This window comes from Boleophthalmus pectinirostris, unplaced genomic scaffold, assembly GCF_026225935.1.
Source record: "Boleophthalmus pectinirostris isolate CB_2022bp ecotype Guang Dong unplaced genomic scaffold, ASM2622593v1 HiC_scaffold_22, whole genome shotgun sequence".
Lineage (NCBI taxonomy): Eukaryota > Metazoa > Chordata > Actinopteri > Gobiiformes > Gobiidae > Boleophthalmus > Boleophthalmus pectinirostris.
In genome coordinates, this window is record NW_026571190.1 from 42,690,022 (window position 1) to 42,712,521 (window position 22,500).

The window sequence follows — 22,500 nt, forward strand, 5'->3', positions numbered from 1 at the left end:
CACACACGTCAACACACACACACACACACGTCAACACACACACACGTCACACACACACACACACACGACACACACACACGTCAACACACACACACACACACACACACACACACACACACACGTCAACACACACACACGTCAACACACACACACACACACACACGTAGACACACAACACACACACACACGTCAACACACACACACGTCAACACACACGTCAACACACACACACGTCACACACACACACACACGTAACACACACACACGTACACACACACACACACACACGTACACACACACACACACACACACACACACACACACACACACACACACACACACACACACACACACGTCAACACACACACACACGTCAACACACACACACACACACACACACACACACGTCAACACACACACACGTCAACACACACACACGTCACACACACACACACACACACACACACACACACACGTCACACACACACACGTCAACACACACGTCACACACACACACACACACACACGTCACACACACACACACACACGTCAACACACACACACACGTCAACACACACACACGTCACACACACACACACACACACGTCAAACACACACACACACACACACACACGTCAACACACACGTCACACACACACACACACGTCACACACACACACACACACACACGTCAACACACACACACACACACACACACGTCACACACACGTCAACACACACACACACATACACACACACACACACACACACACACGTCACACACACACACACGTCACACACACACACACACACACGTCAACACACACACACACACACACACACACACACGTAACACACACACACAACACACACACACACACACACACAACACACACACACACACACGTCAACACACACACACACGTCACACACACACACACGTCACACACACACACACACACACACGTCAACACACACACACACACACACACACACGTCACACACACACACACACACACGTCACACACACACACACACGTCACACACACACACACACGTCACACACACACACACACGTCAACACACACAACACACACACACACACACACACACGTCACACACACACACACACGTCACACACACACCACACACCACACACACACGTCAACACCACACACACACACACACACACACACGTCACACACACACACACACGTCAACACACACACACGTCAACACACACGTCACACACACACACACACACACACGTCAACACACACACACACACGTCAACAACACACACACACACGTTCAACACACACACACGTCACACACACACAACACACACACACACACACACACACACACGTCAACACACACACACACGTCACACACACACACACACGTCACACACACACACACACACGTCAACACACACACACACACGTCAACACACACACACACACGTCAACACACACACACACACGTCACACACACACACACACACGTCACACACACACACACACACACACACGTCACACACACACACGTCAACACACACACACACACGTCACACACACGTCACACACACACACACACACACACACGTACACACACACACACGTAACACACACACACGTCAACACACACACACACGTCACACACACACACACACACACACACACACACACACGTCACAACACACACACACACACACGTCACACACACACACACACACACGTCACACACACACACACACACGTCAACAACACACAACACACACGTCAACACACACACACACACACACACGTTCACACACACGTCAACACGTCACACACACACACACACACGTCAACAACACACACACACACGTCACACACACACACACACACACGTCAACACACACACACACACGTCAACACACAACACACACACACGTCACACAACACACACACACACGTCACACACACGACTCAACACACACGTCAACACACACACACACGTCAACACACACACACACGTCAACACACACACACACACACGTCAACACACACACACACGTCAACACACACCACACACGTCAACACACACACACGTCAACACACACACACGTCAACACACACACACGTCAACACACACACACGTCAACACACACACACGTCAATACACACACACACACGTCAACACACGTCAACACACACACGTCACACACACACACACACACACACGTCAACACACACACACACACACACACACACACACACACACACACACACGTCACACACACACAACACACACACACACGTAAACACACACACACACACACGTCAACACACACACGCCAACGCCATCGCCGCGCCCACTGGGCTCGTCAAGACGCCCAATCAGAGCGCAGGATGTGAGCGCGCTCTGTTTGTGTTTCAGGTTTTTGACGACTGTCACGACGGCGGCGAGATCTCCCCGTCCACCTGCGTCTACCTGAGCGAGTGGCTCGACTTCTGACATCACTTCCTGTTTCCTGTTTGAGGAGCGCCGCGTCCTGACATCACTTCCTGTTCACCGATGCGCGAGGAAGGACCTGAGGCGCTCGAGGAAGGACCTGAGGCGCTCGAGGAAGGACCTGAGGCGCTTTAACCTCAGATTTATGACAGACTCAGTTTGTTCTGTTTTTGTTTTGTTTCTGCAGTGAGACGAACTTTTCAGACTGGACTTCGATACTAACAAATCAAACCGATACTCGATACCATCATTATTTTTCAATTCTTTTAAAACCCCTCAGACAATTTTATTTAGAGACTCTAGAGCTGGAATCGAAAATCAGACCCTAAAAGACTAAACCGGGACTAAACTGTGGAGATTGTCTAAACAAAGAGTCAATGTGGGATCGGTATCGGGTATCAGTATCGGGTATCGAGTATCGGGTCTGTTCTGTGCTCTTTCGCTCGTGAGACTCGTCAGTTTTGCTGTAAATAAAAAAGAGAAAAACTCTTCTGCTGTAAAAATGTACAAAGCTTCAGTTTGAAAATATTTTTGAAAAGTGAATTTATTTAAAAAACAGATTCTGAGTAAAATGAATCAAAGAAATAAAAGTGAAATGTCCCAGAATCCTTCTGTTCTGTTCTGTTGTTTCCTGGAGTCGAGTTTTTGTTTCTTTCACGTTTCACACAAACTGCACATTTAACACGACAAAACTCTGTTCCACCTCGTGATGTCATCGATCCAAAAAAAGTCATGGAAATTGAAAATGTTATTTTCCAGGCCTGGAAAAGTCCTGGAATTTTGTAAATTGAATGAAAGTTTTGGAAAAGTCATTGAATGTCAGTGTTCAGTGTTGTGTGTTCAGTGTTGTCTGTTGTGTGTTGGGTGTGTTCAGTGTTGTGTGTGTTCAGTGTTGTGTGTTGTGTGTGTTCAGTGTTGTGTGTGTGTTCAGTGTTGTGTGTGTTCAGTGTTGTGTGTTCAGTGTTGTGTGTGTGTTCAGTGTGTGTGTGTCAGTGTTGTGTGTGTTCAGTGTTGTGTGTTCAGTGTGTGTGTTCAGTGTTGTGTGTTGTGTGTGTGTTCAGTGTTGTGTGTTTGTGTGTGTTCAGTGTTGTGTGTGTTCAGTGTGTGTGTTGTGTGTGTTCAGTGTTGTGTGTTCAGTGTTGTGTGTTCAGTGTTGTGTGTTCAGTGTTGTGTGTTCAGTGTTGTGTGTTCAGTGTTGTGTTCAGTGTTGTGTGTTCAGTGTTGTGTGTTCAGTGTTGTGTGTTCAGTGTTGTGTGTTCAGTGTTGTGTGTTCAGTGTTGTGTGTTCAGTGTTGTGTGTTCAGTTGTGTGTGTGTTCAGTGTTCAGTGTGTGTTCAGTGTGTTGTGTTCAGTGTGTGTGTTCATTGTGTGTGTGTGTGTTCAGTGTTGTGTGTGTGTGTGTGTTTCAGTGTTGTGTGTGTTCAGTGTTGTGTGTGTTGTGTGTGTGTTCAGTGTGTGTCAGTGTTGTGTGTGTTCAGTGTTGTGTGTGTTCAGTGTTGTGTGTTCAGTGTGTGTGTTCAGTGTTGTGTGTTCGGTGTGTGTTCAGTGTGTGTGTTGTGTGTGTTCAGTGTTGTGTTGTGTGTGTTCAGTGTTGTGTCAGTGTGTGTGTTCAGTGTGTGTGTTCAGTGTGTTTGTGTGTGTTCAGTGTGTGTGTTCAGTGTGTGTTCAGTGTGTGTGTTCAGTGTTGTGTGTTGTGTGTTGTGTGTGTCAGTGTTTGTGTGTTCAGTGTTGTGTGTGTGTGTGTGTTGTGTGTGTGTTCAGTGTTGTTGTGTGTTCAGTGTGTGTGTTGTGTGTGTTGTGTTGTGTGTTGTGTGTGTTCAGTGTGTTGTTTGTGTGTTCAGTGTGTTGTGTTGTGTGTTCAGTGTGTGTGTTCAGTGTTGTGTGTGTTCAGTGTTGTGTGTGTTCAGTGTTGTGTGTGTTCATGTGTGTGTGTGTGTTCAGTGTGTGTGTGTGTTCAGTGTTGTGTGTTCAGTGTTGTGTGTGTTCAGTTTGTGTGTTGTGTTGTGTGTGTTCAGTGTTGTGTGTTGTGTGTGTTCAGTGTTGTGTGTTCAGTGTTGTGTGTGTTCAGTGTTGTGTGTTGTGTGTTCAGTGTTGTGTGTGTTCAGTGTTGTGTGTGTTCAGTGTTGTGTGTGTGTGTGTGTTCAGTGTGTGTGTGTTCAGTGTGTGTGTGTGTGTTCAGTGTTGTGTGTTGTGTGTGTTTCAGTGTGTGTGTGTGTTGTGTGTGTTCAGTGTTGTGTGTTTGTGTGTTGTGTGTGTTCAGTGTTGTTGTGTTCAGTGTTGTGTTCATGTGTGTGTGTTGTGTGTGTTCAGTGTGTGTGTGTGTTCATGTGTGTGTGTGTGTTGTGTGTTCAGTGTGTGTGTGTTCAGTGTTGTGTGTGTGTTCAGTGTTTGTGTGTGTTCAGTGTGTGTGTGTTCAGTGTGTGTGTGTTGTGTGTGTGTTCAGTGTTGTGTGTCAGTGTTGTGTTCAGTGTGTGTGTGTTCAGTGTGTGTGTGTTCAGTGTTGTGTTCAGTGTGTTCAGTGTGTGTGTGTGTGTGTGTGTGTTCAGTGTTGTGTGTGTGTGTGTGTTTCAGTGTTGTGTGTGTTCAGTGTGTGTTGTGTGTGTGTTGTGTGTTCAGTGTGTGTGTTTCAGTGTTGTGTGTGTTCAGTGTGTTGTGTTTGTGTGTTGTGTGTGTGTTCAGTGTTGTGTGTTGTGTGTGTTCAGTGTGTGTGTGTGTGTGTGTGTGTGTGTTCAGTGTGTGTTGTGTGTGTGTTCAGTGTTTGTTGTGTGTGTTCAGTGTGTGTGTGTTCAGTGTGTGTGTGTTGTGTGTGTTCAGTGTGTGTGTGTTCAGTGTTGTCAGTGTTGTGTGTGTTCAGTGTGTTGTGTGTGTGTGTGTGTGTGTTCAGTGTTGTGTGTTTGTGTGTTGTGTGTGTGTTGTGTGTGTGTCAGTGTTGTGTGTTGTTCAGTGTTGTGTGTGTCATGTGTGTGTGTGTTCAGTGTTTGTGTGTTGTGTTGTGTGTGTTCAGTGTTGTGTGTGTGTTCAGTGTTGTGTGTTGTGTGTGTTCAGTGTTGTGTGTGTTCAGTGTGTGTTGTGTGTGTTCAGTGTTGTGTGTGTTCAGTGTTGTGTGTTGTGTGTGTGTTCAGTGTTGTGTGTTGTGTGTGTTCAGTGTTGTGTGTTCAGTGTTGTGTGTGTTCAGTGTTGTGTGTTGTGTGTGTTGTGTGTGTGTGTGTGTGTTGTGTGTGTTCAGTGTTGTTGTGTTGTGTGTGTGTCAGTGTGTTGTGTGTGTGTTCAGTGTTGTGTGTGTTGTGTGTGTGTTCAGTGTGTTAGTGTTGTGTGTTCAGTTGTGTGTGTGTTCAGTGTTGTGTGTGTTCAGTGTGTGTGTGTTCAGTGTGTGTGTGTGTCAGTGTGTGTGTCAGTGTGTGTGTGTGTTCAGTGTGTGTGTGTGTGTTGTGTGTTCAGTGTGTGTGTGTTGTGTGTGTGTTCAGTGTTTGTGTGTGTTTCAGTGTTGTGTGTGTTGTGTGTTGTGTGTGTGTTCAGTGTGTGTGTGTTCAGTGTGTGTGTGTGTGTGTGTTCATGTGTGTGTGTGTGTGTTGTGTGTGTTCAGTGTGTGTGTTCAGTGTTGTGTTGTGTGTGTTCAGTGTGTGTGTGTTCAGTGTTTGTGTTGTGTGTGTTCAGTGTGTTGTGTGTGTTCAGTGTTGTGTGTGTTCAGTGTGTGTGTTGTGTGTGTGTGTGTGTGTGTTCAGTGTTGTGTGTTGTGTGTGTTCAGTGTTGTGTGTGTTCATGTGTGTGTGTGTGTTCATGTGTGTGTGTGTTCATGTGTGTGTTGTGTGTGTTCAGTGTGTGTGTGTGTTCAGTGTTGTGTGTGTTGTTCAGTGTTGTGTGTGTTCAGTGTTGTGTGTTGTGTGTGTTCAGTGTTGTGTGTTGTGTGTGTTCAGTGTTGTGTGTTGTGTGTGTGTTCAGTGTTGTGTCAGTGTTGTTGTGTTCAGTGTGTGTGTGTGTGTTCAGTGTTGTGTGTGTTCAGTGTTGTGTGTTGTGTGTGTGTTCAGTGTTGTGTTCAGTTGCGTGTTGTGTGTTCAGTTGTGATGAGTTTGTTCTGTTTTTTTTAGGATTTAAAATGTTTCAAACTCTGATTTCAAACCAGAAAACGAGAGGAAACTGTCACATTTCACATTTTGACATAAAACCAGGATCAGTTCTTCACATGGAGGTGCTGGAAAGTCCTGGAAAATTAACTTTAGTCATGGAAAACTTTAGAAATGTTTTCAGTGAAAAAGAAAAAACCCTCAACAAATAACAACAACAAAGACGCACAAGAGTGTAGACCTGGTTTAGTCCTGGTTTAGACCTGGTTTAGTCCTGGTTTAGTCCTGGTTTAGACCTGGTTTAGACCTGGTTTAGTCCTGGTTTAGACCTGGTTTACCTGGTTTAGTCCTGGTTTAGACCTGGTTTAGACCTGGTTTAGACCTGGTTTAGTCCTGGTTTAGACCTGGTTTAGTCCTGGTTTAGACCTGTTTAGTCCTGGTTAGACCTGGTTTAGACCTGGTTTAGTCCTGGTTTAGACCTGGTTTAGTCCTGGTTTAGACCTGGTTTAGTCCTGGTTTAGTCCTGGTTTAGTCCTGGTCTAGACCTGGTTTAGTTCTGGTTTAGTCCTGGTTTAGACCTGGAATAGTCCAGAAACGACTAGAACATGGAGAAACATCTGATTTTTATTTTTTTTAAAGACAAAAACATTTAAACCTTTTAGACTTTTTAGACTTTTTGAGAAACACTTTTGTCGTTTTGTTTTCGGTTCGTTCATGAAACTGACGCGCACGTGGAGCTGAGGCGGATCAGCTGTTTGTGAACTACACTTCCCAGGATGCAGCGCGGTTTAAAGAGGAAGCGTGGATCTGAACTTCAAAATAAAAGTCTAAAGTCCGAACAGAGGCCGGACTCTGCGCTCGAACCCGACTTTTTTTCAGCCAAACGCGACAGAACCAAAGTCCCGATGTGAACCTGAGCGGAGACTAAAGCTCAGCCCCGTCACACCGCGCCGCGGGTCCGCCTCGTGCTCTTGCTCTGACAGAATGCCCGGATGCCCTCCCGTGACCCGTAAATCCCGTTAAATCCCGGCGGTTCCGCGGGGTTCGAGGCTGGAGCGGGACCGGGAGCAGGAGCGGCGCTCGGAGCAGGTGTCAGCCGGAGAAGAGCGCCTCTGTCCCGGCCCGGTGCTGCAGGTGGAGTCGGTGTCCGGAGCTCCGTGACCTGGCGGGAGCGCGCGCTGACCGTAGCCGCGTTTGGAGGCTCTTGAGCGGGGATAATCTGCGGATTTCACCGGGAGTCCGAGAAAAGACGGAGGAGGATTTCAGAGTTTAAATTTAATTCTGTTTCAGTGAAATATTTTCTGCACAAAGAGACTTTTTCATTTTTTTCATTTTAGTGCGGTGACCTTCACGTGCGCGTGTCTTATTTCATTAGGATCATCAGTGACACGTGACGCGTTCACACTGAACCCGGAGTCGATCCGCACAAACTCCGGACTGAGCCGCAGACGCGCGCGTTTCCACTCGTTTCCACTCGGGGGGTAAATCTGAAAAAACTCGCTCAGGGTTTTATTCATGAATGATTCTGTAGCGTTTAGAAGCAGCGAGTCTGCGGTGAGTCTGCGGTGAGTCTGCGGTGAGTCTGCGGTGAGTCTGCGGTGTGTCTGTGGTCTCAGGTCTGTGGTCTCAGGTCTGTGGTCTCAGGTCTGTCAGGAGGCCATAAAGTTCGTCTCAATAAAATCAAAGCCTGTTTTTTTACCAAAGATTTTAAGCAGCGTCAAAATCAGTTTGATCTGTTCATTTGACCAAATCCATTTTGTAATTTTACCCTCGAGCCAAAGTTGATCTGAAGTTTTAATTTGAGTTTGATGTCAATGCCAAAGATTCTGTTTTGTGCTAAATGTGTTTTTTAAACGTGAAACCAGGTCCAGCACTGTGAGTTTTTAAGTATTTAAACAATATTTGATCAGACTTTAATATTAGACAAAGTCAAACTTTGATACTTTTTAGGTAAAAAAAAAAAAAAAACTGCGTTTGGGCCAAAGATTCACAAAAGTGAAACTGCTCTTGGACTGTTCCTACTGGTCTACAGAAATCTACCTCCACCTGCGCTCAGGGGTCAAAGGTCAGGCCTGCGCTCAGGGGTCAAAGGTCAGGCCTGCGCTCAGGGGTCAAAGGTCAGGCCTGCGCTCAGGGGTCAAAGGTCAGGCCTGCACTCAGGGGTCAAAGGTCAGGCCTGCACTCAGGGGTCAAAGGTCAAACCTCTTCTTAAACTCTGACCTTTCAGGCGTTCAGTGTGAGGACACTGGAGTGAGGGATTGTGGGAAGTGTAGTCTGAGCTCTGCTCAACAAACTCTGACCCTGAGGACATTTCCTACGTCTGGAGAAGAAAATTTTGACTCCTCTGAGTCCGGCTCTGGACCTTCCAGCTGTTCAGTTAACCCTTTCAGCTGTTCAGTGAAACCTTACAGCTGTTCAGTGAAACCTTCCATGTGTTCAGTGAACCCTTGCAGCTGTTTAGTGAAACCTTCCAGCTGCTCAGTGAAACCTTCCAGCTGCTCAGGGAAACCTTCCAGCTGTTCAGGGAAACCTTCCAGCTGTTCAGGGAAACCTTCCAGCTGCTCAGTGAAACCTTCCATCCGCTCAGTGAAACCTTCCAGCTGTTCAGTGAAGCCTTGCAGGTGTTGAGCGTCATGTGTGATAAGACGGCGCCGCGCGGGCGTCTGCGTCTGGAGTGGGTGTACGGTTACCGTGGACACCAGTGTCGGAATAATCTGTTCTACAGCGCCGCCAAAGACGTCGTTTACTTCACCGCCGCCGTCGGCGTCGTCTACAACCCGAGAGAACACACGCAGCGCTTCTACCACGGACACACCCACGACATCATCAGGTAAGCCCCGCCCACACCCACCACACCGTCAGTAAGCCCCGCCCACACCCACGACATCATCAGGTAAGCCCCGCCCACATGGAGCGTGTCATCAGGTCAATCCTACAAAATTTCTAAAGTGTGTGATGTAATATTCTCAAAATTACTGTGTGTTTTGTGTGTTTTGTGTCTTGTTGTGTCTTGTTGTGCGTCTTGTTGTGTCTTGTTGTGTCTTGTTGTGCGTCTTGTTGTGCGTGTCGTTGTGCGTCTTGTTGTGCGCGTTCAGCCTGGCGTTGCACCCGGACCGCGTGCTGGTGGCGACGGGGCAGGTGGGGGCGGAGCCTGTGGTCTGTGTGTGGGACTGTTACTCCACGTCCACCGTCTCCGTCCTGCAGGGGGCGCACGACCACGGAGTGTCCGGCCTTGGATTCAGTGCTGACGGACAGGTGAGGACCGACCCCACCCTCAAACCTGGGCCACACCCCCTCGCACCTGGGCCACCCCCTCGCACCTGGGCCACACCCCCTCGCACCTGGGCCACACCCCCTCACATCCAGGCCACACCCCCTCACATCCAGGCCACACCCCCTCACACCCTTCGCACCTGGGTCACACCTGGTCCTGGTTTAGACCTGGGTTAGACCTGGTCCTGGTATAGACCTGGTTCAGTCCTGGTCCTGGTCTGTGTCTCTGTTGCAGAGGCTGGTCTCGGTCGGTCTGGACTCTAAAAACACCGTCTGTGTTTGGGACTGGAGACGAGGTCGAGTCCTGGTCTCGGCCTCGGGACACTCGGACCGGGTGAGTCCTGGTTTAGTCCTGGTCTAGTTGTGGTTTAGTCCTGGTTCAGTTCTGTGTTTCTCCTCAGATCTTTGACGTGAGTTGGGATCCTGTTCAGCCCGACCGACTCGTCACCGGTGGAGTCAAGCACATCAAGGTACAGGAGCGCACCTGACACACATGAGGACACCTGACACACATGAGGACACCTGTCACACATGAGGACACCTGACACACATGAGGACACCTGACACACATGAGGACACCTGTCACACATGAGGACACCTGTCACACATGAGGACACCTGTCACACATGAGGACACCTGACACACACGAGGACACCTGACACACACGAGGACACCTGACACACACGAGGACACCTGACACACACGAGGACACCTGACACACACGAGGACACCTGACACACACACACGAGGGCACCTGACACACATGAGGACACCTGACACACATGAGGACACCTGTCACACATGAGGACACCTGACACACATGAGGACACCTGACACACATGCGGACACCTGACACACATGAGGACACCTGACACACACGAGGACACCTGACACACACGAGGACACCTGACACACACGAGGACACCTGACACACATGCGGACACCTGACACACATGAGGGCACCTGACACACATGAGGACACCTGACACACATGAGGACACCTGACACACATGAGGACACCTGACACACTCGGGGAGGGTCCTGACACACTCGGGGAGGGTCCTGACACACTCGGGGAGGGCACCTGTCACACATGAGGACACCTGACACACATGAGGACACCTGACACACATGAGGACACCTGACACACTCGGGGAGGGTCCTGACACACTCGGGGAGGGTCCTGACACACTCGGGGAGACTCGGGGAGGGCACCTGTCACACATGAGGACACCTGACACACATGGGGACACCTGACACACATGAGGACACCCGACACACATGAGGACACCCGACACACATGAGGACACCCGACACACTCGGGGAGGGTCCTGACACACTCGGGGAGGGTCCTGACACACTCGGGGAGGGACCTGACACACACGGGGAGACTCGGGGAGGGCACCTGTCACACACGAGGGCACCTGACACACAGGAGGACACCTGACACACAGGAGGACACCTGACACACAGGAGGACACCTGTCACACACGAGGGCACCTGACACACACGGGGAGGGCACCTGACACACACGGGGAGACTCGGGGAGGGCACCTGTCACACACGAGGGCACCTGACACACACGAGGGCACCTGACACACACGAGGGCACCTGACACACACAGGAGGACACCTGTCACACACGAGGACACCTGTCACACATGAGGGCACCTGACACACACGGGGAGACTCGGGGAGGGCACCTGTCACACACGAGGGCACCTGACACACACGAGGGCACCTGACACACACGGGGAGGGCACCTGACACACACACGGGGAGGGCACCTGACACACACGAGGGCACCTGACACACACGAGGGCACCTGACACACACGGGGAGGGCACCTGACACACACGGGAGGGCACCTGACACACACGAGGACACCTGTCACACATGAGGGCACCTGACACACACGGGGAGACTCGGGGAGGGCACCTGTCACACACGAGGGCACCTGACACACACGGGAGGGCACCTGACACACACGGGGAGGGCACCTGACACACACGGGGAGGGCACTGACACACACGGGGAGGGTCCTGACACACACGGGGAGGGTCCTGACACACACGGGGAGGGTCCTGACACACACGGGGAGGGTCCTGACACACGTTGGGGCCTGTGTGACTGTGTGCAGTTCTGGCGTGTGTGCGGCGGCGAGCTGTCGTGGCGGCGCGGCGTTTGGGGGCGGGGCCTGGAGCACACGGTTCTGTCGTTGGCGCTGAGAGACGACGTGACGCTGTCGGGCGCCGTGAGCGGAGACGTGCACGTGTGGAAGGACCAGACCCTGATCCGGACCGTCCCCAACGCACACGACGTGAGTCCGGGACCAGGACCGAGACCAGAGACCAGAGACCAGAGACCGAGACCAGAGACCAGAGACCAGAGACCAGAGACCAGGACCGAGACCAGAGACCAGAGACCAGGAGAGACCAGAGACCAGGACTGAGACCAGAGACCAGGACTGAGACCAGAGACCAGGACTGAGACCAGAGACCAGAGAGACTGAGACCAGAGACCAGAGACCGAGACCAGAGACCAGAGACCAGAGACCAGAGACCAGAGACCAGAGACCAGAGACCAGAGACCAGAGACCAGAGACCAGAGACCAGAGAGACCAGAGACCAGAGACCAGGACCGAGACCAGAGACCAGAGACCAGAGACCAGAGACCAGAGAGAGACCAGAGACCAGAGACCAGAGACCAGAGACCAGAGACCAGAGACCAGAGACCAGGAGAGACCAGAGACCAGAGAGAGACCAGACCAGAGACCAGAGACCAGAGACCAGAGACCAGAGACCAGAGACCAGAGACCAGAGACCAGAGACCAGAGACCAGAGACCAGAGACCAGAGACCAGAGAGAGAGACCAGAGACCAGAGACCAGAGACCAGAGACCAGAGACCAGAGACCAGAGACCAGAGACCAGAGACCAGAGACCAGAGACCAGAGACCAGAGACCAGAGACCAGAGACCAGAGACCAGAGACCAGAGACCAGAGACCAGAGACCAGAGACCGAGACCAGACAGAGACCAGAGACCAGAGACCAGAGACCAGAGACCAGAGACCAGAGAGAGACCAGGAGAGACCAGAGACCAGACCAGAGACCAGAGACCGAGACCAGAGACCAGAGACCAGAGAGACCAGAGACCAGAGACCAGAGACCGACCGAGACCAGAGACCAGAGAGACCACCGAGACCAGAGACCAGAGACCAGAGACCAGGACCGAGACCAGAGACCAGGACCGAGACCAGAGACCAGAGACCAGAGACCAGAGACCAGAGACCAGAGACCAGAGACCAGAGACCAGAGACCAGGACCGAGACCAGAGACCAGAGACCAGAGACCAGAGACCAGAGACCAGGACCGAGACCAGAGACCAGAGAGACCAGAGACCAGAGACCAGAGACCAGAGACCAGAGACCAGAGACCGAGAGACCAGAGAGACCAGAGACCAGAGACCAGAGACCAGAGACCAGAGACCAGAGACCAGGACCGAGACCAGAGACCAGAGACCAGGACCGAGACCAGAGACCAGGACCGAGACCAGAGACCAGAGACCAGAGACCAGAGACCAGAGACCAGGACCGAGACCAGGACCGAGACCAGGACCGAGACCAGGACCAAGACCAGAGACCGAGACCAGAGACCAGAGACCAGACCAGAGACCAGAGACCGGTCTGTGGTCTGTGGTCCGGTCTAACCCTGGTCCGGTCTGTGGTCCAGGCGGGGATCTTCAGTCTGCAGGTCGGTGATGAGGGTTTCTGCAGTGGAGGACGAGACGGCTGCGTCCGACTCTGGGACCAGGACTTCAACCCCCTGAGCCGGATCAACCTGAGAGACAGTCCCCACGGAAACCCAGGTACTGGACCAGGACTGGACCAGGACTGGACCAGGACTGACCCCGGTCTAAACTCGGTCTAAACTCGGTCTAACCGGGTCTGTGGTCCCTCAGGTCTCTGTGTGCGAGCCGTGTGTTGGCGAGGAGACCGGGTCCTTGCTGGGACTCAGGACGGGGAGATCTTTGAGGTCCAGACCCGAGACCCGGACCGGCCTGTGGTCCTGATCCAGGGCCACCGCGAGGCCGAGCTCTGGGCCCTGGACACTCACCCCAAACAGCAGGTGGCGCTGACGGGCGGCGACGACCGCTCCATCAGGTACAAAACCAACCGCACAAACCAACAAAACCAACCGCACAAACCAACAAAACCAACCGCACAAACCAACAAAACCAACCGCACAAAACCAACAAAACCAACAAAACCAACAAACCAACAAAAAACCGCACAAACACAACCAACCGCACAAACCAACAAAACCAACCGCACAAACCAACAAAACCAACCGCACAAACCAACAAAACCAACCGCACAAACCAACCGCACAAACCAACAAAACCAACCGCACAAACCAACAAAACCAACCGCACAAAACCAACAAAACCAACCGCACAAACCAACAAAACCAACCGCACAAACCAACAAACCAACCGCACAAACCAACAAAACCAACCGCACAAACCAACAAAACCAACCGCACAAACCAACAAACCAACGCACAAAACCAACCGCACAAACCAACCGCACAAACCAACAAAACCAACCGCACAACCAACAAACCAACACAAACCAACAAAACCAACCGCACAAACAACAAAACCAACCGCACAAAACAAAACCAACAAAACCAACCACACAAACCAACAAAACCAACTGCAACAAAACCAACCGCACAAACCAACAAAACCAACCGCACAAACCAACAAAACCAACCGCACAAACCAACAAAACCAACCACACAAACCAACAAAACCAACCGCACAAACCAACAAAACCAACCGCACAAACCAACAAAAACCAACCGCACAAACCAACAAAACCAACAACCAAACAACAAAACCCAACCGCACACACAAAACCAACCGCACAAACCAACAAAACAACCGCACAACACAACAACGCACAAACCAACAAAACCAACCGCAAAAAAACAAACAACCCACAAACCAACAAACAACCGCAACCACAACAACCGCAAACCAACCACAAAACCACCGCAAAACCAACCGAAAACCAACAAAACCAACCGCACAAAACCAACAAAACAACCCAAAAACCAACAAAACCAACCGCACAAACCAACAAAAACCAACCGCACAAAACAACAAACCAACCGCACACAAACAACCAAAACAAAACCAACCGCACAAACCAACAAAACCAACCGCACAAAACCAACAAAACCAACCGCACAAACCAACCGCACAAACCAACCAAAAACAACAACCGCACAAAACCAACTGCACAACCAACAAAACAACACAAAATCCAACCAAACAACCGCACAAAACCAACCGCACAAACCAACAAAAACCAACCGCACAAACCAACAAACCAACCGCACAAAACAACAACCGCACAAACCAACAAAACCAACCGCACAAACCAACAAAACCAACCGCACAAACCAACCGCACAAACCAACAAAACCAACCGCACAAACCAACCGCACAAACCAACAAAACCAACCGCACAAACCAACAAAACCAACCGCACAAACCAACAAAACCAACAAAACCAACCGCACAAACCAACAAAACCAACCGCACAAACCAACAAAACCAACTGCACAAAACCAACCGCACAAACCAACAAAACCAACCGCCAAAACCAACCACACAAACCAACCGCACAAACCAACAAAACCAACCGCACCAAACCAACAAAACCAAACCGCCACAAACCAACAAAACAAAACCAACAAAACCAACCGCCACAAACCAACAAAACCAACCGCACAAACCAACAAAACCAACCGCACAAACCAACAAAACCAAACAAAACCAACGCACAAACCAACAAAAAACAAAAACCGCAACAAAACCAACCGCACCAAACCAACAAACCGCACAAACCAACAAAACCAACCGCACCAAACCAACCGCACAAAACCAACCGCAAAACCAACCAAAACCAACCCACAAAACCAACAAACCAACCGCACAAACCAACCGCACAAACCAACAAAACCAACCGCACAAACCAACAAAACCAACCGCACAAAACCAACAAAACCAACCGCACAAAACCAACCGCACAAACCAACCGCACAAACCAACAAAACCAACCGCACAAAACCAACCAAAAACCACCAAACCAAACCAACCGCACAAACCAACCGCACAAACCAACAAAACCAACCGCACAAACCAACAAAACCAACCGCACAAACCAACCGCACAAACCAACAAAACCAACCGCACAAAACCAACAAAACCAACCACACAAACCAACAAAACCAACGCACAAACCAACAAAACCAACCGCACAAACCAACAAAACCAACCGCACAAACCAACAAAACCAACCGCACAAAACCAACCGTATAAAACTGAAACTATATATAATTACACAAAATTATACAAAACAAAAGTGTAACTCTACATTTATTTGTGTATTTGACTGGAACAAACACGACACAACATGAACGTGACGCACACCGACTGTCGCCTCATTTACACCCACTGACCCAAAGGGCAAAGGTCACAGCGGCCAAACTAGAAAATATTGCACAGTGTCGTTATTGCACAGTGTCGTTATTGCACAGTGTCGTTATTGCACAGTGTCGTTATTGCACAGTGTCGTTATTCTTTTTGTGATGCTCTGAACCTGTAAATCTGTGTCTGTGAAGTTCAGTTCAAATTAAACTGAACATGAGACGAGTCTGATTTGATCAGAAACAGTTTTTCATTTGAGCTTTAAAAGAGCAAATACAAAACTATAACTACACAAAAGCATACAACAGAACACACACTCTATACACACACACACTCTATACACACACACACACCACGGGTCCAAATTTTTAGAACAGCACTTGAAGTGTTTTTCCAGTGTTTATATGTGTGCACAAGTGTGTACTGACAGTGTGTAACAGTGTGTTTGAAAGTGTGTACTCGACAAAGTGTGAACGGAAGACAAGTGTGTACTTGATAGTGTGTACTTGATAAGTGTGTACCAGTGTGTACTTGACAGTGTGTAGTGTGTACAGTGTGTACTGTGTACTTGACAGTGTGATACTTGAAGTGTGTACTTCAACAGTGTGTACTTGTAGTGTGTACATGTGGGTACTTACAGTGTGTGTACTTGTAGTGTGTACTTGACAGTGTGTACTTGATAGTGTGTACTTGACAGTGTGTACTCGACGTGTGTAAGTGTGTACTTGTACAGTGTGTACTTACAGTGTGTACTAGTGTGTACTTGACGTGTGACAGTGTGTGACTTGGTAGTGTGTACTTGACAGTGTGTACAAAGTGTGTACTTGATAGTGTTGACAGTGTGTACTTGACAGTGTGTACTTGACAGTGTGTACTTGTGTGACAGTGTACTGGTAGTGTGTGACTTGGTAGTGTGTACTTGACAGTGACAGTGTGTACTTGGTAGTGTGTACTTGTGTGACATGTGTGTGTACTACAGTGTGTACAGTGTGTACTTGACAGTGTGTTACAGTGTGTACTTGACAGTGTGTACTTGACAGTGTGTACTTGGTAGTGTGTACTCGACAGTGTGTACTTGATAGTGTGTACTTGACAGTGTGTACAGTGTGTACTTAGTGTGTACTACAGTGTGTGACAGTGTTGACAGTGTGTACTTGACAGTGTGTACTTGACAGTGTGTACTTGACAGTGTGTACTCGACAGTGTGTACTTGGTAGTGTGTACTCGACAGTGTGTACTTGGTAGTGTGTACTTGACAGTGTGTACTTGACAGTGTGTAGTGTGTACTTGACAGTGTGTACTTGACAGTGTGTACTTGACAGTGTGTACTTGGTAGTGTGACTTGGTAGTGTGGTACTGTGTACTGTGTACAGTGTGTGTGACAGTGTGTACAGTGTACAGTGTGACAGTGTGTACTTGACAGTGTGTACTTGGTAGTGTGTACTTGACAGTGTGTACAGTGTGTACAGTGTGTACTTGGTAGTGTGTACTCGACAGTGTGTACTTGGTAGTGTGTACTTGGTAGTGTGTACTTGACTTGGTAGTGTGTACTTGACAGTGTGTACTTGGTAGTGTGTACTCGACAGTGTGTACTTGGTAGTGTGTACTCGACAGTGTGTACTTGGTAGTGTGTACTCGACAGTGTGTACTTGGTAGTGTGTACCAGTGTGTACTTGACAGTGTGTACTTGGTAGTGTGTACTGTGTACAGTGTGTGTACAGTGTGTACTTGTAGTGTGTACTGTGTAGTAGTGTGTACTTGTGTACTGTGGTAGTGTGTGACAGTGTGTACTTGGTAGTGTGTACAAGTGTGTACTACTTGGTAGTGTGTACTTGGTAGTGTGTACAGTGTGTACTTGGTAGTGTGTACTTGGTAGTGTGTACTTGGTAGTGTGTACTTGACAGTGTGTACTTGGTAGTGTGTACTTAGTGTGTACAGTTGTACTTGTAGTGTGTACTCGACAGTGTGTACTTGGTAGTGTGTACAGTGTTCGACAGTGTGTACTTGGTAGTGTGTACTTAGTGTGTAGTGTGTACTTGATAGTGTGTACTTGGTAGTGTGTACTTGGTAGTGTGTACTTGACAGTGTGTACTTGGTAGTGTGTACTTGGTAGTGTGTGTACAGTGTGTACGACAGTGTGTGGTAGTGTGTACTCGACTTGGTAGTGTGTACTTGATAGTGTGTACTTGGTAGTGTGTACTTGGTAGTGTGTACTTGACAGTGTGTACTTGGTAGTGTGTACTTGGTAGTGTGTACTCAGTGTGACTTGTAGTGTGTACTCGACATGTGTACTGTGTACTTGTAGTGTGTACTTGTAGTGTGTACTTGGTAGTGTGGTACAGTGTGTACAGTGTGTCGACAGTGTGTACTTGGTAGTGTGTACAGTGTGTACTTGGTAGTGTGTCGACAGTGTGTACTTGGTAGTGTGTACTTGGTAGTGTGTACTCGACAGTGTGTACTTGGTAGTGTGTGCTTGACAGTGTGTACTTGACAGTGTGTACTTTGCCTCTGAGGTTGTGGAGTTTGGTGGACCACGTGCTTCTCGCTCGCTGTGATCTGGACGAGGGCGTTCGAAGTGTGACCTTTCACCCCGATGGCTCCGTCGTGGCTCTCGGGCTCAAGGACGGCTCCTTCTGTGTGCTCAGGGTCAGGTGAGACATGCACACTATACACACACACACACACACACACACACACACTATACACACTATACACACACTACACACACACACACACTATACACACACACACACACACACACACACACTATACACACACTATACACACTATCACACACACTATACACACACTACACACACACACACACACTATACACACACACACACACTATACACACACTATACACACACACACACACACACACACACACACACAACACACTACACACACTATACACACTATACACACACACACACATACACACACACTATACACACACTATACACACACACTACACACACACACACACACACACATACACACCACTATACACACTATACACACACACACACACTACACACACACACACACTTCACACACACACACACACACACTATACACACTATACAACACTATACACACTATACACACATACACACACACACTATACACACACACACACACTATACACACACTATATACACACACTACACACACTATACACACACTATACACACACTACACACACACTATACACACACACTATACACACACACACACACACACACACTATACATACACACACTATACACACTATACACACACTACTACACACACTATACACACACACACACACACACACTATACACACACTATACACACACTATACACACACTATACACACACTATACACACACTACACACACACTATACACACACTACACACACACTACACACACACTATACACACACACACACACACACACACACACACTACACACACACACCACACTACACACACGTACAGAGACATGTCGGAGGTTGTGCGTGTGTGTTATTGTTGTGTTGTCGTACAGAGACATGTCGGAGGTTGTGCGTGTGTGTTATTGTTGTGTTGTCGTACAGAGACATGTCGGAGGTTGTGCGTGTGTGTTATTGTTTGTGTTGTCGTACAGAGACATGTCGGAGGTTGTGCGTGTGTGTTATTGTTGTGTTTGTCGTACAGAGACATGTCGGAGTGCGTGTGTGTTATTGTGTGTTGTCGTATTGTTGTGTTGTCGTACAGAGACATGTCGGAGGTTGTGCGTGTGTGTTATTGTGTGTTGTCGTACAGAGACATGTCGGAGGTTGTGTGTGTGTGTGTTATTGTTGTGTTGTCGTACAGAGACATGTCGGAGGTTGTGTGTGTGTGTGTTTATGTGTTGTGTTGTTGTGTTGTCGTACAGAGACATGTCGGAGGTTGTGTGCGTGTGTGTTATTGTTGTGTTGTTGTGTTGTCGTACAGAGACATGTCGGAGGTTGTGTGCGTGTGTGTTATTGTTTGTTGTTGTGTTGTCGTACAGAGACATGTCGGAGGTTGTGTGTGTGTTATTGTTTTTGTTGTGTTGTCGTACAGAGACATGTTGAGGTTGTGTGTGTGTGTGTTATTGTTGTGTTGTGTACAAGAGACATGTTGTGTGTTGTGTTGGTGTACAGAGACATGTCGGAGGTGTGTGCGTGTGGTGTTATTGTTGTGTTGTCGTACAGAGACATGTCGGAGGTGTGTGGTGTGTGTTATTGTTGTGTTGTCGTACAGAGACATGTCGGGTTTGTGCGTGTGTGTTATTGTTGTGTTGTCGTACAGAGACATGTCGGAGTTGTGCGTGTGTGTTATTGTTGTGTTGTCGTACAGAGACATGTCGGAGGTTGTGCGTGTGTGTTATTGTTGTGTTGTCGTACAGAGACATGTCGGAGGTTGTGCGTGTGTGTTATTGTTGTGTTGTCGTACAGAGACATGTCGGAGGTTGTGTGCGTGTGTGTTATTGTTGTGTTGTCGTACAGAGACATGTCGGAGGTTGTGCGTGTGTGTTATTGTTGTGTTGTTGTGTTGTCGTACAGAGACATGTCGGAGGTTGTGTGCGTGTGTGTTATTGTTGTGTTGTTGTGTTGTCGTACAGAGACATGTCGGAGGTTGTGTGCGTGTGTGTTATTGTTGTGTTGTCGTACAGAGACATGTCGGAGGTTGTGCGTGTGTGTTATTGTTGTGTTGTCGTACAGAGACATGTCGGAGGTTGTGCGTGTGTGTTGTTATTGTTGTGTTGTCGTACAGAGACATGTCGGAGGTTGTGCGTGTGTGTTATTGTTGTGTTGTCGTACAGAGACATGTCGGAGGTTGTGCGTGTGTGTTATTGTTGTGTTGTCGTACAGAGACATGTCGGAGGTTGTGCGTGTGTGTTATTGTTGTGTTGTCGTACAGAGACATGTCGGAGGTTGTGTGTGTGTGTTATTGTTGTGTTGTCGTACAGAGACATGTCGGAGGTTGTGTGTGTGTGTGTTATTGTTGTGTTTGTTGTCGTACAGAGACATGTCGGAGGTTGTGTGTGTGTGTGTTATTGTTGTGTTGTCGTACAGAGACATGTCGGAGGTTGTGTGTGTGTGTGTGTGTTATTGTGTGTTGTCGTACAGAGACATGTCGAGGTTGTGTGTGTGTGTGTGTTATTGTTGTGTTGTCGTACAGAGACATGTCGGAGGTTGTGCGTGTGTGTTATTGTTGTGTTGTCGTACAGAGACATGTCGGAGGTTGTGTGTGTGTGTGTTATTGTTGTGTTGTCGTACAGAGACATGTCGGAGGTTGTGCGTGTGTGTTATTGTTGTGTTGTCGTACAGAGACATGTCGGAGGTTGTGTGTGTGTGTGTGTTATTGTTGTGTTGTCGTACAGAGACATGTCGGAGGTTGTGTGTGTGTGTGTGTGTTATTGTTGTGTTGTCGTACAGAGACATGTCGGAGGTTGTGCGTGTGCGTGAGCGTCGTGAGGTCGTCCATGAGCTCAGATTCTCTCCAGACGCCGCCCTGTTGGCCGTCGGCTGCAACGACGGATCTGTGGACATCTACGCAACAGCACAAAGGTACACACACCGTACACACACACTACACACACACACACACACACTATACACACACTGTACACACACACACACACCGTACATACACAGATCATTTTCAGAACAGTAAAAGTGGTGTTTTAAATGTGTCGTGTGTAAATCCAAACTCTTGGTGCGAGTGAAAATGTTCCAGAGTCAATCTTTACTTGAGGAGTTTAGGTTTTTCTGTTTTTTATTAGTTTTGCTGTAAAAGTATCGATAAATCCTGACGATAAATCTTCATGTGGATTAACTTCTTGGGTTCTTTTTAAAGACAATGCAGAACAGTGTGTTTAACTTAAACGTTCTGTCGTTGTTGTTGTTCAGGTATAAGAAGGTGGGCGAGTGCAGAGGAACAGCTGCAGGGTTCATCACTCACCTGGACTGGTCTGTGGACAGTCGAGTTCTGCTCACCAACGACGGAGCCGGAAACAGGAACTTCTACAGGATGCCCGGTAAGACCTGGACTGGACCTGGACTGGACCTGGACCTGGTCTGGACCTGGACCTGGTCCTGGTCTTGGTCCTGGTCCAGTCCCGGTCCTGGTCCAGTCCTGGTCCTGGTGTGTTTCAGGGGGCCGGCAGGTGGA

At 48.8% G+C, this 22,500-nt stretch overlaps 2 protein-coding genes across 2 annotated transcripts in view; both read left to right on the forward strand.

Annotated features, from left to right (window-relative positions):
- The window catches only part of polr3f (polymerase (RNA) III (DNA directed) polypeptide F), a 16,240-nt gene extending 13,135 nt beyond the window's left edge, over positions 1-3,105 (forward strand). Inside the window, exon 9 of the mRNA XM_020939996.2 lies at positions 2,425-3,105. Coding sequence (XP_020795655.1) covers positions 2,425-2,502 — 78 coding nt within the window. The 3' untranslated portion in view covers positions 2,503-3,105. The remainder of the gene's footprint in view (positions 1-2,424) is intronic.
- Positions 3,106-9,171: 6,066 nt separating this feature from the next.
- The window catches only part of LOC110173978 (echinoderm microtubule-associated protein-like 6), a 43,978-nt gene continuing 30,649 nt past the window's right edge, over positions 9,172-22,500 (forward strand). Inside the window, exons 1-11 of the mRNA XM_055158533.1 lie at positions 9,172-9,389; positions 9,655-9,814; positions 10,068-10,166; positions 10,234-10,302; positions 11,972-12,151; positions 13,562-13,697; positions 13,791-13,992; positions 18,845-18,982; positions 21,765-21,896; positions 22,239-22,366; positions 22,485-22,500. The exon at positions 22,485-22,500 is cut by the window's right edge and continues 194 nt beyond it. Coding sequence (XP_055014508.1) covers positions 9,193-9,389; positions 9,655-9,814; positions 10,068-10,166; positions 10,234-10,302; positions 11,972-12,151; positions 13,562-13,697; positions 13,791-13,992; positions 18,845-18,982; positions 21,765-21,896; positions 22,239-22,366; positions 22,485-22,500 — 1,457 coding nt within the window. The 5' untranslated portion in view covers positions 9,172-9,192. The remainder of the gene's footprint in view (positions 9,390-9,654; positions 9,815-10,067; positions 10,167-10,233; positions 10,303-11,971; positions 12,152-13,561; positions 13,698-13,790; positions 13,993-18,844; positions 18,983-21,764; positions 21,897-22,238; positions 22,367-22,484) is intronic.